The sequence below is a fragment of the Podarcis cretensis genome, assembly GCF_951804945.1.
Source record: "Podarcis cretensis genome assembly, chromosome: 11".
Taxonomy (NCBI): Eukaryota; Metazoa; Chordata; class Lepidosauria; order Squamata; family Lacertidae; genus Podarcis; species Podarcis cretensis.
The window spans coordinates 34,918,392-34,933,312 of record NC_137180.1 but is presented as its reverse complement, the minus strand read 5'-3'; the positions used below and the strand labels follow the sequence as shown (position 1 = coordinate 34,933,312).

The following is a 14,921-nucleotide window of genomic DNA, read 5'->3' as shown; positions in this document are numbered from 1 at the left end:
GTGCAATAGAGGGTTTTGACATGTAGTAGCTACCTATGTATGTGGGAAGACCCTTCATGAAGTGGTAGAGCTCATACTTTGTTTAAGACCAGAGGTTTAATAAAAAGGTTCCATGGTGGCAGGTCATCTATCTATCTATCATCTTAATTTATCCTTTTTCAAATAAAATAAAAATAATTGTACATTTTCCAATTAACATTCAATTAGTATTACTTCCCCTCCACCACTCCGTGGTTTCCCCAAGTATTGTAATATTGATGCATATTCTAATTATTCTATAACTTATCTCCTCCATAATATTCTCCTATATGTATTTTACTGCTGTTATTACTCCAAACCTACTTACGTTTTAACATGTTTACAATATTTTTTTAATAAGCTGCAAACATGTTCCAGTCCTCCTTTAAAAGCTCATCTTGATCTCTAATTTTACTAGTTAAGCTTGCTAGTTGGCAGTTGAAACTGAAGGAATATGCTCAATCTTCTAGGTCATTTATAAAATCTTGACCTGTTGTCACTACATACTGATCTAGATGGACTAATGATCTAATGGTGTAAGGCAGCTTCATACGATTAATTGCCTGAATTTAGATAATCTCCCTTAATTTTTTTTTTGCATGAGATTGCATTGTATGCACCTTTCAAATGCTTATTCGGAACCACCGTTCAAGGCACAACGTGCAGATGAAAATGCCTGATAAAAAGCTCTTGAGGTGCCCTCTAGATATTGAAGCCTCTGACTCCCATCAGTCCCAGCTAGCATTTCCTGTAAGGAAAGATGAGAATTTCAGGATTGCACTGTACGGTGGTACCTCTGGTTACAAACTTAATTCGTTCCGGAGGTCCGTTCTTAACCTGAGGCGCGCTTTTGCTAATGGGGCCTCCCGCTGCGCGTGCGCTTCTGGCACACGATTTCCATTCGCATCCTGGGGCAAAGTTCGCAACCGGGAGCAGCTACTTCCGGCTTAGCAGAGCTCGTAACCCGAAGCGTTTGTAACCAGAGGTACCACGGTATTGGCACCAGTGCTGGATTTACATATAAGCTAAGCAAACTATAGCTTAGTGCCCCACTCTCTTGGGGGCCCCCCAAAAAAATAAAGGGGAAAAAACCTGGATGTACTGGTACATTGCCAAAATATAAGATAAAATACTAAAACAAAACCTACATACAGCAACAGTGTTTTGTGTTGTGTAGGTCCATAAATTACCATATAGCATATATTCAACACAAAAAACATCGACAATTTGTTGTTGACAAAGGACAGCTGGACATACAAAGGGCCCCATCAAACCTAAATGCGACCCTGATTGGCACTGTATTTGGACAGGAACATAGACACCAAATATGCCTCTCTGGGGACCTCCCAGGTAAGTGAAATAAATACACCCCCCCCAAAAAAACCACTGCCTCGCAGCAGATGGGTATAACTTAGTGTCAGGTACCATTTCTTCCTGCTGCAACGGCACAGAGGCTTGTGGGCGGCGCCTTAAAAACTAATGGGCCAGTTAGATGGATATTTGCAACCAGCTTCTTATATTACCGTGCCCACTCTTGACTCTGCAGGTTCCTCCTCTAGCTGCGGGGAAGGAAGGGCTAGTTGGGGTAGGCGGGCAGGTGAAGGCCTGCCCCGGAGGGAGGCCGGGAGGAACTGAGGGACGGACCGGGAAGGGCGACGGCTGGACTGGAGGGAAGGAGGAAGGAAGCCCTGCTCGCCTCGCCGGCCAGGTGGGTCTGCGGCGGGCTTGGCTTGCGCGCGGAGGCCCGCAGCTCTGGAAAGCTCGGCCCCGTGGGAGAGGGAAAGGGGGCCGAGGAGGGGCCGAGCCGTGGGGCGTCGCGGTTCTGTGCATGTGGCGCGGAGGGAAGCCCGGGAGGCTCGCGCTACGCGCTCTTTCGTGAAAGTGGAAATAAATAAAAAAACTAAAAAATTGTCCAGTAGCACCTTAGAGACCAACTAAGTTTGTTCTGGGCATAAGCTTTCGTGTGCATGCACACTTCGTAAAGCTTCGCGTTCTCTTTTTAGTCAGAATTCGCGTTGGCGGGAGCTGCGTTCGCCCGGCTCAGGCGCCCTCTGAGATTTTGCGTTGCCCCTGCAACTCGGACGGGGAGCTTTCCTTGCCGTTCTTTCCTGTGCCTTTTAATATTGGTGGCAAAGGGAGACCTTCAGCAGACCACAGTTTTGCCCTGTATGGAGACGCCAGTGATGCTCAAAGCAGCACCTGTTGAATGTTGGTTGGGCATACAGCTTTTTAAAGAAAAGGGGGGGGGGACAGAAGAGAAAGCCCTTAAGGTGTTGTCATAATTGATTGATAGAATCACAGAGTTGGAAGGGATCCTGAGAATCATCTCGTCTAACCCCTGCAATGCAGGAATATGCAGCTGTCCCTTAGGCAAGATCGAACACGCAACCTTGACATTGTCAGCATCACACTCTAGTCAACTGAGCTACCCATGAAAGAGATAATTAGAGGATAAGTTCTTTATTCTGGGAAGCCCTAAAATAAGTAAAGGGGACCCATTATATGATTCTGCATCGATAAGGTATGTTCTGTAATCTTGGGTCCATGCATTTCTGGCTTTTCTGCCAGCTACAACTGTACATAAATATGAAGAATCTTATAACTGTATATTATAAATATAAAATGCCTGTTGCTGTATAGTTATGCAGCAATAAGGGATGTTTTGCAATACAGTGGTACCTTGGGTTACATACGCTTCAGGTTACATACATAGTACCTTGGGTTAAGAACTTTGCTTCAGGATGAGAACAGAAATCGTGCTCCGCCGGCGCGGCAGCAGCAGCAGGAGGCCCCATTAGCTAAAGTGGTGCTTCAGGTTAAGAACAGTTTCAGGTTAAGAACAGACCTCCGGAACGAATTAAGTACTTAACCTGAGGTACCACTGTATTGGATTTACTGTACCATGGAATGTTAAGACATCAGGAAGCCGCCTTATAATGAGTCAGACCATGGGTCCATCTAACTCAACATTGTCTGCACTGATTGGGAGCAATTCCGGATTTCAAACAAGCCTCTCTCTCAGCCCTACCTAGAGATGCTGGGGATGAAGCCTGGGATCTTTTGCATGGAAAGCAGATGCTCTATCACTGAGCCACAGCCACTTACCTGCTAGCTATATAAGTAAAGGTAAAGGGACCCCTGACCATTAGGTCCAGCCGCAGACAACTCTAGGGTTGCGGCGCTCATCTTACTCTATAGGCTGAGGGAATTGGCGTTTGTCCATAGACAGCTTCCGGGTCATGTGGCCAGCATGACTAAGCCACTTCTGGTGAACCAGAGTAGCTCACGGAAACGCCGTTTACCTTCCCGCCAGAGCTGTACCTATTTATCTACTTGCACTTTGTGCTTTTGAACTGCTAGGTTGGCAGGAGCAGGGATTGAGCAACAGGAGCTCACCCCATCATAGGGATTCGAACCGCCGACCTTCTGATCTGCAAGCCCTAGGCTCTGTGGTTTATACCTGCAGATAAATATGCTTTGCTCATTGTGTACTTAATAAATATAAAATGCTTGTTGTTTCAAATATAAAACTAACTGTGTGGCATTCTAATGAGAAATGAGCAGTGCTTAATGCTTTTTGTTGATACAAGTGTGGTTCTGATAACCCTAAGGTTGCAGGTTTGGTCCCCGTATGGGACAGCTGTATATTCCTGCACTGCAAGGGGTTGGAGTGGATGATTCTCCAGGTCCCTTCGAACTCTACAATTCTATGATTCTGTAATTCTATGTTTCTAGATTCAGGTGGCAGCTGTGTTGGTCTGAGACAGGCAAAATAAATTTTAAAAATTTAAAAATTGTCCAGTAGCACCTTAGTGAAGAGAGGGTTTTCTATAAATGCTTCCTCTTAACATTATTTGTTAAAAAAAAAAGCAGCCAAGTATTCAGAGTTCCTTTGTGAGGATGTTATAAATGGCTGGATTCTATTAAAGAGAACTAGGAAAGCAATAACATAGTGTAATATGCACGTCTCATACAAGAACGCATAGGTCTTGATGTGACTTTTGCAGTTGTTGGATTGTAAGTTAAACAATGCTTTCTTTTTTATTACATTTTAAAGTAAACAAAATGACTGGGTGTGTTTATGGTCCTGCCAGCAAGGCAGATTACACTGATATGCTTTTAAGTTCTTGGAATCTTATTTTGCAGTCGTGCTTTGAAATCAGTACTAACAATACATGTGTTTAATTTGCAGGAAATGCTTCCTGTAATTAGTAATCTTTTCGACAAGAAGCATGGGTTATTTAGGAAAATCTTAGTACAGTGTAAAAAAACTATTTGCTGCCGCCTAGAAATGGCGGAAGTGGCTTTTAAAGAAACTGAGACATCTTTAGTTTTGTTATAACATAATTATTCGTTTTTATTAATTTATTTTCCAGCACAACTTTCCCTGACGTGTTTGTGTTTAAACAAAGCTTTTGTATTTAAACAAAGGCACTGCTAGCTTGAAATAAGAAGCTATTTATGTTGCCAATGAGTGAAGCAGTGTCATTGCAGAACAAACTGGGTATGACCTCAGAAGGTGAAGATGATGACATGGCATGTGGAGATTTGGGAAATGGACTCATTAGAAGGCAAAGTGATATGTATGAACCAGAAAGCTTCGGCGCACACCCAGGTATGCCTAGAAGAGGTTCAGCAAGGAAAAGCTTCAGTCCGTTTATGCTGCGAAAAAAAGGAGAAGAATGTGATGCAACAGTTTTTCATTGCTCAAGGTGTAACAGTTTAAATGACACGTCAGTCAAAAAAATGGGAATCAATGCATTTCGTAGCTGCAACCGACAAAACAGCTCTGGTAAGGTTTTAGTTCAATCCAAACTTTTGGACCATTTAGTATTCTTCATACAGCACGTAAATGTTGCTATTAAGATACTTAATTCATAAACATCTCCAGAAGCATGTAAGTACCACAGAACAACAAATATAGAGCAGCAGGCGAAACAGTTTATTGCACCACCTAAAATGCTGGTTTCAAATTTTCAGTTATACTGAGCTTTTCACATATTCCTGTAGGTGTTCAAAACAAAAAATAAGGAATGTAAGATATATGTATGATGGATAGTGTTGACCCAGTTGTGTGTGCTTAAGCATGTTGACTTAAACAGAAGCTATAATAACTGAATTAAAAATATTAGACCTTGCATGTCTACTGTTTTACGAGTTTTCCTGTAAAAAATGAGAGATTCCAGTGTATCACAAGAGAGGAGAGGAGGCAGCATTTAAGGCTTTATATAAGTTGTAAACAGTGCTGTACAGGGGACTGGTGTATCAGTCAGCACACTAAGCACTTATTTGTTGACTCAGCCATTTGGGTGCTAGGCTTCTAATGATGTAGCCCAGCTTGTAGATTCCAAGCATGAAAGAGATTAATGTAGTCTCATTTATCTCCAAGGCCGCAGTGTACAGTAGCGTCTCACTGGATTGTAACATGAGTGAGAGTCCATTTTGGGGAGGAAACTCATTTTTCAAATATTCAAAACAATAACTGGATGTTGCTGAGGAAATACAATTTCCTTCTCCCAGAAAACTATTGCTTCCAGCGCAAGTTGGAGTTCTGTATGGATTATGACTGTGCAAGTGTTGCAGGCAGTTATTTTGAAATTTGTCCTTTGAGTATTGCATTCCCCCACCCCCTTGTTCTTTTTTAAAAGAGGTCAGCTGCTCTCTGATATTTCACTTTCTTGCTTTGCCTTTTGGTGAACTCCCCTCCCCACCTCAGTTTTACTTTTATTTTATTTTAAGGAATCTCCATTAGAGTGCATGTGTCCCAAGTTTTTCTTTTGTTTATACATCTCTTGAAACATAGTTCCATGCATGCATGGAGACATAGGTGGCTCATTCCGTTTTGCCACCTGAGGTAAACCGGAAATTGCCGCCTCCTGCCCCATCTGCTGAATGAGCTCAGCTCTCACCACTTCTGCTGCTAGAACACTGCAGCTCTCACCAAAGTTGGTGGGAGCCAAGCTGTTCCACAAAGCGTTCTCTGCAAACCAGAATGCCTCCCTCTTGCCAGTGAGGGGTGTGTGTGTTTGTGTGTGTGTTCTGGAAGCAGTAGTGTGGACAGAGAGCCATCTCTTCTGTCTCCATTGCCTGAGTCTGGTGCTTTACCACACCTCATGTGCTGGACAGCTCAGCATGGAGACAAACAAATGTGTGGTTAGCCATTAAATAAGTTAGTGCTGATTTAACTTTACCTTTTGATCTAAAGTTCTTTTGCATCCTTTCCCCCCCCCCTCCACCATTAGGAGATGCCCAATGTGGTTTTTTTCTCTCCTTCCAACAATCAGATGCTATTTCTTGAAATTTAAGAAGTGGTGTATTAAATGCTTATTACATAAAAGTGCAAGGGGAGGGCAAATTACCATAGTTTTGAGAAACAGCTGGTGCTTTTCAAGTTCTTTTTTATCGTTTTAAAAAAGCACTTAAAAAAAGCATGCCATCTTATTAGTTTCAAACCAGGACGCTTTTTCTATTATGAATGCACACAGAATCTAACTCTGAGGCATCAAATGAAGAATTAATACAACACCTTCAAGAAGCTGAAGAGGTAAGTGCCTGTCTTGGCAAGACTTAATTTGGAACCTTATTTTTCTCATTAATAGGATGTTCCTAGACCCAGAAGCAATAGCAAATATGGGGCATGGTGTTGAGAGAGTAGTAGAAGTCCAGCTTCACCCATATTTGGAGGAAGTGGATTTTCTGGATCCATATCGGTCTGGCTTTAGGCCTGGTTATGGCACTGAAGCCACCTTGGTTGCCTTGGTTGATGGTTTAAGCAGGAGCCTCTCCTGCTGGCCAGGGAACCCTCTAGAACAGTGTGGGAGATGGTGTGGAGATGGGGCTGCAGCCTGAGGGAGAAATCCTTCCAGTCACACAAGCGGGTGTACCATCCACACATAGCAGAAAGTCTCTGTATGATGCCAATATTTTTGTTTACTCAACGTGACTTTATTCGTACCCAGGAGATAGAAGTTTTAAGAGTTGAATTGGAAGCATCTCAAAGACAACTTGAAGGCAAAGAGCAAGCACTAAAAATTCTGCAGAGCATGGTAACTTGCTAATATATATGAATTTACATGAAATTTGTAATGTAGCATTTTTCAAATTGTACATGTACTGTTATGCAAATGAGACAGCTGTTCTTCACCGTTATGGTTTTATTACTCATGTTGGTGACCAGTTCCTTAATTGATGCAGAGGCAGTTTTAGGGTAGCGTGACCAGTTCAGATGCACTGGGTTCTGTGCTGCAGGGGGAGCCATAACAGTGTTGTATTAGAGTGTGAGAGGCAGTGGGGAGCCTCTGAAATTTGAGAGCTCAAAGTCTGCCACTGATTGATACATATGTTTTCACTTTTAGTATGATCTGCGAGACATAATATTATGCGAGACATAATAGTTCAGCTTTTAAAATTTTTATTTCTCAGGCAGTGCTGGATAAAGCCACTTGTCATACTAAAGCGGTGTTTAAAAAAACAGAGCAGCAGAAGAGAGCTTTAGAAAAGGTAAGACTATACCTTATTCTTTCTCTGAAGAGGGGCAAAAATAGCTGAGATGTGTATGGGATTGCAGCCCTAAAGCAAAAATCCAAAACATACTTGATTTCAATGGACTAAGCATGCTTAAGACTACAACCCTTACTGGGCAAAAAGATCCACTGAACACTGCAATTTACTTCTCAGTAAATATGCATGGCACTGCACTGCACATCTTTGTTGAATTGTCTTTTATTTACAATATTTTATTTAGTACAGTTGTAATAGTTTGCTGGAATACTTATTGGAAAGTCTGGACAATTCGGAGATTTCAGAGCACAGAGTTTTTATTCCATGGGAAGAACTGTTTGATTCTTCTCTTTTAGCGAACACTGTGCCCACAGATTTTCAAGTTTTTCTCCACAATAGTGAAAACTAAAAAATCGATTTTCACATTAATGCAGTAGACTGATGGCATGAATGTGTGGATACATAGAACATTCCTAGACATTTTGTCTTTCATCAGTAGTTATCTAAAGTTGCTGACTCAGTATTTTTAGACAAACAATTGACTGCAATCCTAGATTTCATCAGGAAAAGTGAACAGGAGAGCACTAAGTCCACAGTCAGGGGTGTTTGGAATGTACTTACCGCCCAGCAGAACAGGCAGCTGGCTTGTGGTTGGCTTTTTGAACCAGGTGATTACTTGCAATAAATTATTTTCAAACATTGCCAGTTGTGCACTGGCTGTTTCTTGCCAAGTTAAGGCAAAATTATATGATCTTGGAGAATAAATTTGAGCAGTGTGGTTATGGGATGTAGGAGGGAATTTGATCCATCCTCACGACACTAAGAGTATAATGTTCAAATTATGGAATATTGTCCTGCTTTCTTCTAATATTAACATTTTACTGTTTATAGGAAATAAATGTTCTACAGTGGGAAATAAAAATTAATCAGGAGAAATTCAAAAATACAGAAGAGTCTTGGGCAGAAAAATATGACAGGTATATATATACCAAAGTAATACCTTAGTTTTGCAATATATAGAAGCATATGTTTGAGGTATGATTTAAAAACATGTCATTTGTTGCCATTGTCAACAGAATTTATTGTGAAAATGCTGCACTTAAGGAAACACTGAAATTGAAAACGGATGAAGTTAAAACACTAAAGTCTGAAAATGAATGTAAGTATGCTCCACCTTTTTCAGTTCTTTGCCTTTTAAAGAAATTGTTTCTCGCCTTCATCTTAGATGCAAAAAAGCAAAGACTAATCTTTGTGTACTGTGTACTGTGTTCAGTTTAACTTTCTATGATGCAGAATATATTAGTCCAATATTTATTGTTTTTAGCCAAAGGCCATTGCATTGTAAGTCACAAACGAAACAAGATATTCCAAGAGTAAGTTAAACAAATGTATTTTCAAAAATGCAAGTTGTTAAAACAGATAATTGTAAAGTTCTTCAAATCATTTAGACATAATGTCTTAGTCTTAAACTTTTGTTTGTACTCTTGAAAGGATTTCAACATCATGTCGCGCTTAGAAGCATAAGGTTGAAATTATGCATTCTTACCAACTGAATATACTGGAATTTAGGATTTTGCATGTTGCATTGATGCAGTTAGCAATAAGATTAGCATTGTCATGTACTCACCTAGGTAGCCTAGGTGAGGTGGCAAGCGGCTGAAAGTCACCTATTGAGCTTCATAGCTGAGAAGGGATTTGAACCTGAATCTCCTTACTCCTAATCTGTCACTCTAAGCAGCTACACCATCACTGGCTCTCAATGTTTAATATTGCCTCTGGCAACACTTAATGACACATTATTTCAGCATAGTTTAGTAAACCACAGCTTTGAACCTGCTTCAAATGCAGAATCTTCAGTCCATAATATATGAGAATATAAAACTAGTGCTTTGTAAAGAGCCTTTTCCTCCTTAGTGCGTAATCTCAACCAATTCCACAAAATCTGAGACTGGGGAAGCTTCCAACATAAACCTGTGGGCGAGCTTGAGCTCTTTGTTCAGAAATTAAGCTCCTTTATTTTGTGTATACCCCACAAGTTAGTAAATGAAGAATCAAACCCTATTAAATTGGAAAATTATGTAAGTGAGGATTTGAAGCAAAAGAAGCTGATTGGAAATTTCACAAACTGTTTCCTTGCTCAATATTTAACTTTACAGTTTTGGAACAACAGCACTTGGAGATTCTCGCTGTCCTAGATACAAAACAGCGGAAGATTGTTCAGGAGAACATGTCCCTTAGCAAGAGTGGTTTTACAGAGATAACAGGACTTGAGGTGTGTATATTAAAATTGCTTTGTTTGAGTCTTTTGCTGATACCAGTTACTTTGAGAATGAAGTGGAAGGGCAGAGGCTTCAGTTCTTTCGGCTACTATTTTCCCTCCTCCATTTGAACCTGGGATCTTATCCAGTTCATGAAATACCATTGCTCGCTCCCTCTTTCTTCCTAGACCAGTCTGCCCCAAGCTGATCTTCTACAAATTTTTTCAAGCTGTGAAAAGGAGAAATTGAAAATAGACAAGCCCAAGAGCTCATAATGAGTTTGATACTGATTTTAGTTACAGTAATGGAATGTTGGGGCTGGGTGGGGGATAGGTGAGAGGTGATTTTTCGTTGATCCCCACCTACACTACCTGATAATCTTCCCATGAGAGTTGGAGGATACTCTGGAAGAAGGTGCATGAGGCAGAAGGGGAATCAGAGAAAATCGTCTCTACCTTTCATGAATGGGAGCTTCTATTAGATTGTAGTAACTTCTGGAAATGGAAGCAGTCCTTCTGTTCTAAAGGGCCGCTCTGGATCCAAGCCAGTAATATGACTTTTATGAAGATGCATAAGTCTACCCTTATTCTGTGTTTTGTAAAAAAATAATAATAATCAATAATGGAATGGTGTGCATTTGAATTTGAAGCTGGCAGTACTTGGAGCCTGCACTTGCAGTGGTCTTGAGGGAGAGCCATGCTCCTGTGCAAAAATGTCAGCGGCGACTCGAAAACAACTGCTTCAGCTCAAACAAGAGGTATTTATGCTTGGACTGAAAGTAGCATTGTTGTCCCTTTTAATGAAGATGTGTAGAAGGCACTTGCCATGTGTGAAATTGTTCAAAATGATGTAAGCTTAAAAATATAGTGTTTAGGCAGCTGATTTGTCAATGCATTTTCCTTTTTATGATGACAGATATCTAAAACTTGTATTATTATTATTATTATTATTATTATTTATATATGTACTGTATACATATTAGCGGCCCAATGCATAAGAGTATATTTAGACAAGGGTAGCCTATGAAAACAAAATGGGATGGATCCAAAGATGGATCTTTCTTGCTCAAATTTAAGGGTCAGCAAACTTTCAGCAGGGGGCCAGTCCACTGCCCCTAGACCTTGTGGGGGGCAGGACTGTATTTTTTGGGGGGTAATAATGCAAGAGCACTACGAGCCCCGGTGGCTGCTTACCTGTGTCTTGCAAGCGGCAGGGGCTGGTGGTGGTAGCAGAGGCATAGGGATGATAAGCGGCACGCGAAAGGGCTCCGGAGAGGGGCTGCTTAAAATGGCGGCCGCTCAAGCGCTGCTGCTGCTGGCACCAACAAAACCCAGCCCCCTTCCTCCTCTAGGCAGGGCAGGGAGGAGCCAGGAGGAGAGAGAAGACTCAGAGAGAAGACTCTGGAAGTGTCCCAAAAAGTTGCCTAGGTTTGGTAGCCAATAATTGTTTATAGAAGTCTGTCTGTCTCTGCTTTCTTGGTTGCTGTTCCACACAGAGAAAAAGTGTGGGTGTGTTTGCTGCCTAAGCAGGAGGATTTTATAGGGAGCAGTAGTAGGTGATACTTATTTTTGCAGCAACTCTAGTACTCTTTACCATTGATTCTGCATCCGAGCACAAGGTGTAGCCCAGTTCCATGGTAAACAAAGAACAAAGTGCTTCTCTGTGTGGACAGCCACTTTTATTATTGTTTTTGTTGTTAAATGTCAATCCTGTGGCAGAGTATACTAGAGGTTTTCCCAGTCAATTGTTATAATTAAATTTTCTGGTCACCTAGTGACAGTGTGTGTATAGCTCTACTTCATTTGGGGAAGCAGTTGCCATACCAATGTACTGGGTCTAAATGACTAAAAAAGCTTCAAAATGTGGATTCATTCACTCTTTTTTTGAACGTCATCTGAACCTTCTCTCAATCTTAAAAAACAACAACCTAGTTTGATCTTCTGAAGAAGAGTAAAGAAGAAGCATATATTATGGCAGATGCCTTCAGAATTGCATTTGAGCAGCAGCTGATGCGGAGGAGGGAGCAGGCTCTGGGACTCGCACAGATGAATAAGATCTGCAGAAAAGACAAGAAACGATTCAACTGGAAAAACATAAAAGACGATGGTAATTTTCTCCATGCTGCATGATTCTAAGTGGTACTGAAAGCAGCCCGGAATTTGTAGTTTTTGTTTTGAATAAAACCTATTCGAATAAACCTAAAACCTACTGTTTGACATCATACATTTGCTGACCTGAATTTCATAGCAGCTAACCATTCTGCATGCATACAGAGTAGCAAAGCAGTCCCTACCAAGAGAATTTAAGGCTGGTTCATGCATGTTAATTGCTTGATTACTGCTCATCTCATGAAGAGCAATAGATCAATGAGCCATCACAGATAACATCATCAAAGAGAGAACTTTTATATATCACCTCAAAACACAATGGTCTTGTTCAAACATCACAGCCAAAGTTCAGGATATCTTATTTGAAACCTTCTGGATCTCACTTATTCATTATCTGGGAAAAAGTCTTTACAGGGAGGAAGCTATGAAAAATCTCTCCAAACTGGTGGTGGTGGTGTTAAATATGCTGGATTATGTCCAATAAAATAAATGTCAAGTTAAAAGACCATAGGAAGCATTTTTCTGGCACATGTATAATTTGCATGTGGTGATATTCAATATGATAAAAGTGTGATCTTATGATTGCAGTCTGCTTTGAAAAATGAATATTTTGAATGATGGGAGAGGATTCATCCACCAGTGAGTGAACTAAAGTACCGTATTTTTCGCCCTATAGGACACACTTTTTCCCCTCCAAAAATGAAGGGGAAATGTGTGTGCGTCCTATGGGGCGAATGCAGGCTTTCGCTGAAGCCTGGAGAGCGAGAGGCGTTGGTGCGCACCGACGTCTCTCGCTCTCCAGGCTCCAGGAAGCTATCCGCAAGCCTTACACGTCCGGGGGGAGTTCCCCCGGGCGTGCAAAGCTTGCGGGCGGCAGTCTGCAGCGCGGAGCACGGGGCGCCCTCCGGAGGACGCCCCGTGCTCCGCGCAGGTGTCGGCAAGCCTTGCGCACCCGGGGGAACTCCCCCCAGGAGCGCAAGGCTTGCGGGCGGCAGCCGGCAGCGCGGAGCACGGGCGCCCTCCGAAGGACGCCCCGTGCTCCGCACAGGTGTCGGCAAGCCTTGCGCACCCAGGGGATCTCCCCCCGGGTGCTCACGGCTTTCGGGCAGCAGCCTGCAGCGCGGAGCACGGGGTGCCCTTTGGAGGATGCCCCATGCTTTGCGCAAGCCTTGCGCACCGGGGGGGGCGCGTGGGGCGCCCTGAAACAGAGGGCTCCCCATGCTGCGGACAGTAGCCTGCCGCCCGACGTGCGGGGCGCCCTGAAGCAGAGCGCCCCTCACGCCAGGCAGACATCAGCCAGCCCCACAAGCTCAGTGGACAGCGGGGAGGCGCAGCACCACCATCCCACTGTTCCCCGACCTGGTTTTGGGGGGGAAATAAAGGAAAAAAAAATTTCCTTTATTTCTCCCCCCCCAAAAAAAGTAGGTGCGTCCTATGGGATGGAGCGTCCTATGGGACGAAAAATACGGTAATGAACAGTTTGTTTCCTTTTTGGAGTTCATATAATTTTCTCCCAGTTTATTGCAATTTCTCCTCCCACTTTCAAGCACCTGCATACATTTCTTCTCTTCTCACCCCTATATTATTGCCTTTCTGGTGCTGATAGGATATTGGAGCTTAATAGTAGAGTAGGGGTAGCCAACCTTTGGAGCGCCAATCATCCCTGGCCTTTGATTTTGCCACGTGGGATTAATGGGAGTCCGAGCCCAACAATATTTGGAGGGCACCGCATTGGCTATCCCTGTAACAGACTATGAATAACTATTTTAGAATGAGGATTCAAAACATGTTATCTAAGATCAGCATATTTTGGCCTTCATTACTAGCACTCCACTGTTCTCCGTTTATTCACTTTAACTGCAGAACATTTTGCTCTATTCTTTTTCTTCTATCTGTGCTGGTTATTATTTTGTCTCTTAAAAGTGTAGCAGTCACACTAAAAAGCAGGTGTACTTTTGGAAGCTGGATTATAGATGTGTGCCATTTATTTTCGTTTGGTAACAGCCTCAGTTTTCCAGTGGTATATTTGTGTTAGGCTTAATTTTATTTGGACTTTAAAAAGGTGGTTGTTGTTCAGAATGTCTCAAAGATCAGGACTTAAATGTGAATGTTATTTTTCCCCCTCAGGTGCTTTCACATTTCAAGGGAATAGGAAAAGCTTGGGGCGAAAGTTGACGGGCATGCTTGCTTCTGGTGCTGACAGCAAGAAAATAGAAGAATTGGATAATCCACAGGAAATCATTAGGATGCTGATAGACTTGGTTGGTAACTTGTATGGCTTCATAGAGGACATTATTAATGGTGTTCTTTTATCTCTGTAAAAATAAATATTGTTTATTTTATTTTTTAATTGATTTTTACAGCTGAATGATAAGGAAGAAGCGTTGGCCCATCAAAGAAAAGTTAGTTATATGCTTGCTCGTGCCCTGGAAGAGAAAGAAGATAGTTTGCAGCGGAATAAGGAAAGCGAATTTTCAGAAGAGCTTGCTCTTAGCAGTAATCAGTGCAAAGATGATTCAGAGCCCCCAAAGTCAGCACTTCCTGTGTGTTCGAGTTGCCAGACACGCGGTGCTCAAGATTGCTCCTGCTCTATTTCCCACACATCTCCCACCAGAATGCTGAACTGTACGTCTAAAAGTTCTTGTTCCCCAGCACTTGAAGAAAATTATGTGCATTTGACAGAGGAAGCAGCTGATCAAAACTGAAAATACTGAATGCTCTACAGGGGAGGGTAGAGCCTAGAAGGGGGTGGGTGATGACAGAGGCAACACACCTCTTTAATGCTCAAGACTGATTTAAGATTCATATGCGCTTGCGTGGATGGGCTTTCAATTGACTTCCAGGTCCTTCATCACTGTGATACATAGAAGTCAACAGGCAGAAGTTCTTGTGTGTCAACAGAGCCTCTGGTTTGGGCTGTAATTCTGTCATCATAATTCAGGGAACCTTTTTATTAGAGTGATTTTAAGCATTTTTCACCAATTAAATTAAAATAATTGCAAAAAAAACCCTAAATGTGTTTTATACACTTAATGTA

General features: G+C 42.1%; 1 protein-coding gene across 3 annotated transcripts; it reads left to right on the top strand.

The window, feature by feature from the left end:
• Positions 1-1,565: 1,565 nt before the first annotated feature.
• Positions 1,566-14,921, top strand: CCDC125 (coiled-coil domain containing 125). 3 transcript variants are annotated; one of them, XM_079995614.1, is made up of 12 exons: positions 1,566-1,726; positions 4,513-4,810; positions 6,504-6,562; positions 6,978-7,064; positions 7,441-7,518; positions 8,410-8,495; positions 8,595-8,677; positions 9,675-9,790; positions 10,426-10,533; positions 11,708-11,882; positions 14,012-14,145; positions 14,248-14,921. In XM_079995614.1, the coding sequence occupies exons 2-12, from the start codon at positions 4,525-4,527 to the stop codon at positions 14,587-14,589; spliced, it is 1,554 nt and encodes a 517-aa protein (XP_079851740.1). In that variant the 5' UTR covers positions 1,566-1,726; positions 4,513-4,524; the 3' UTR covers positions 14,590-14,921. The 3 variants fall into 3 exon arrangements, with proteins under 3 accessions (XP_079851740.1, XP_079851739.1, XP_079851738.1); XM_079995613.1 differs by having other exon boundaries at positions 4,450-4,810; XM_079995612.1 differs by having other exon boundaries at positions 4,395-4,810.

Bases quoted from the DNA above. Each gene is read 5' to 3' on its own strand.
- CCDC125 (XM_079995613.1), top strand. From the start codon at position 4,480: ATGTTGCCAATGAGTGAAGCAGTGTCATTGCAGAACAAACTGGGTATG. The intron at 7,065-7,440 runs GTAACTTGCTAA...TTTATTTCTCAG, and splicing joins TAAAAATTCTGCAGAGCATG to GCAGTGCTGGATAAAGCCAC. The intron at 14,146-14,247 runs GTTGGTAACTTG...TGATTTTTACAG, and splicing joins TTAGGATGCTGATAGACTTG to CTGAATGATAAGGAAGAAGC.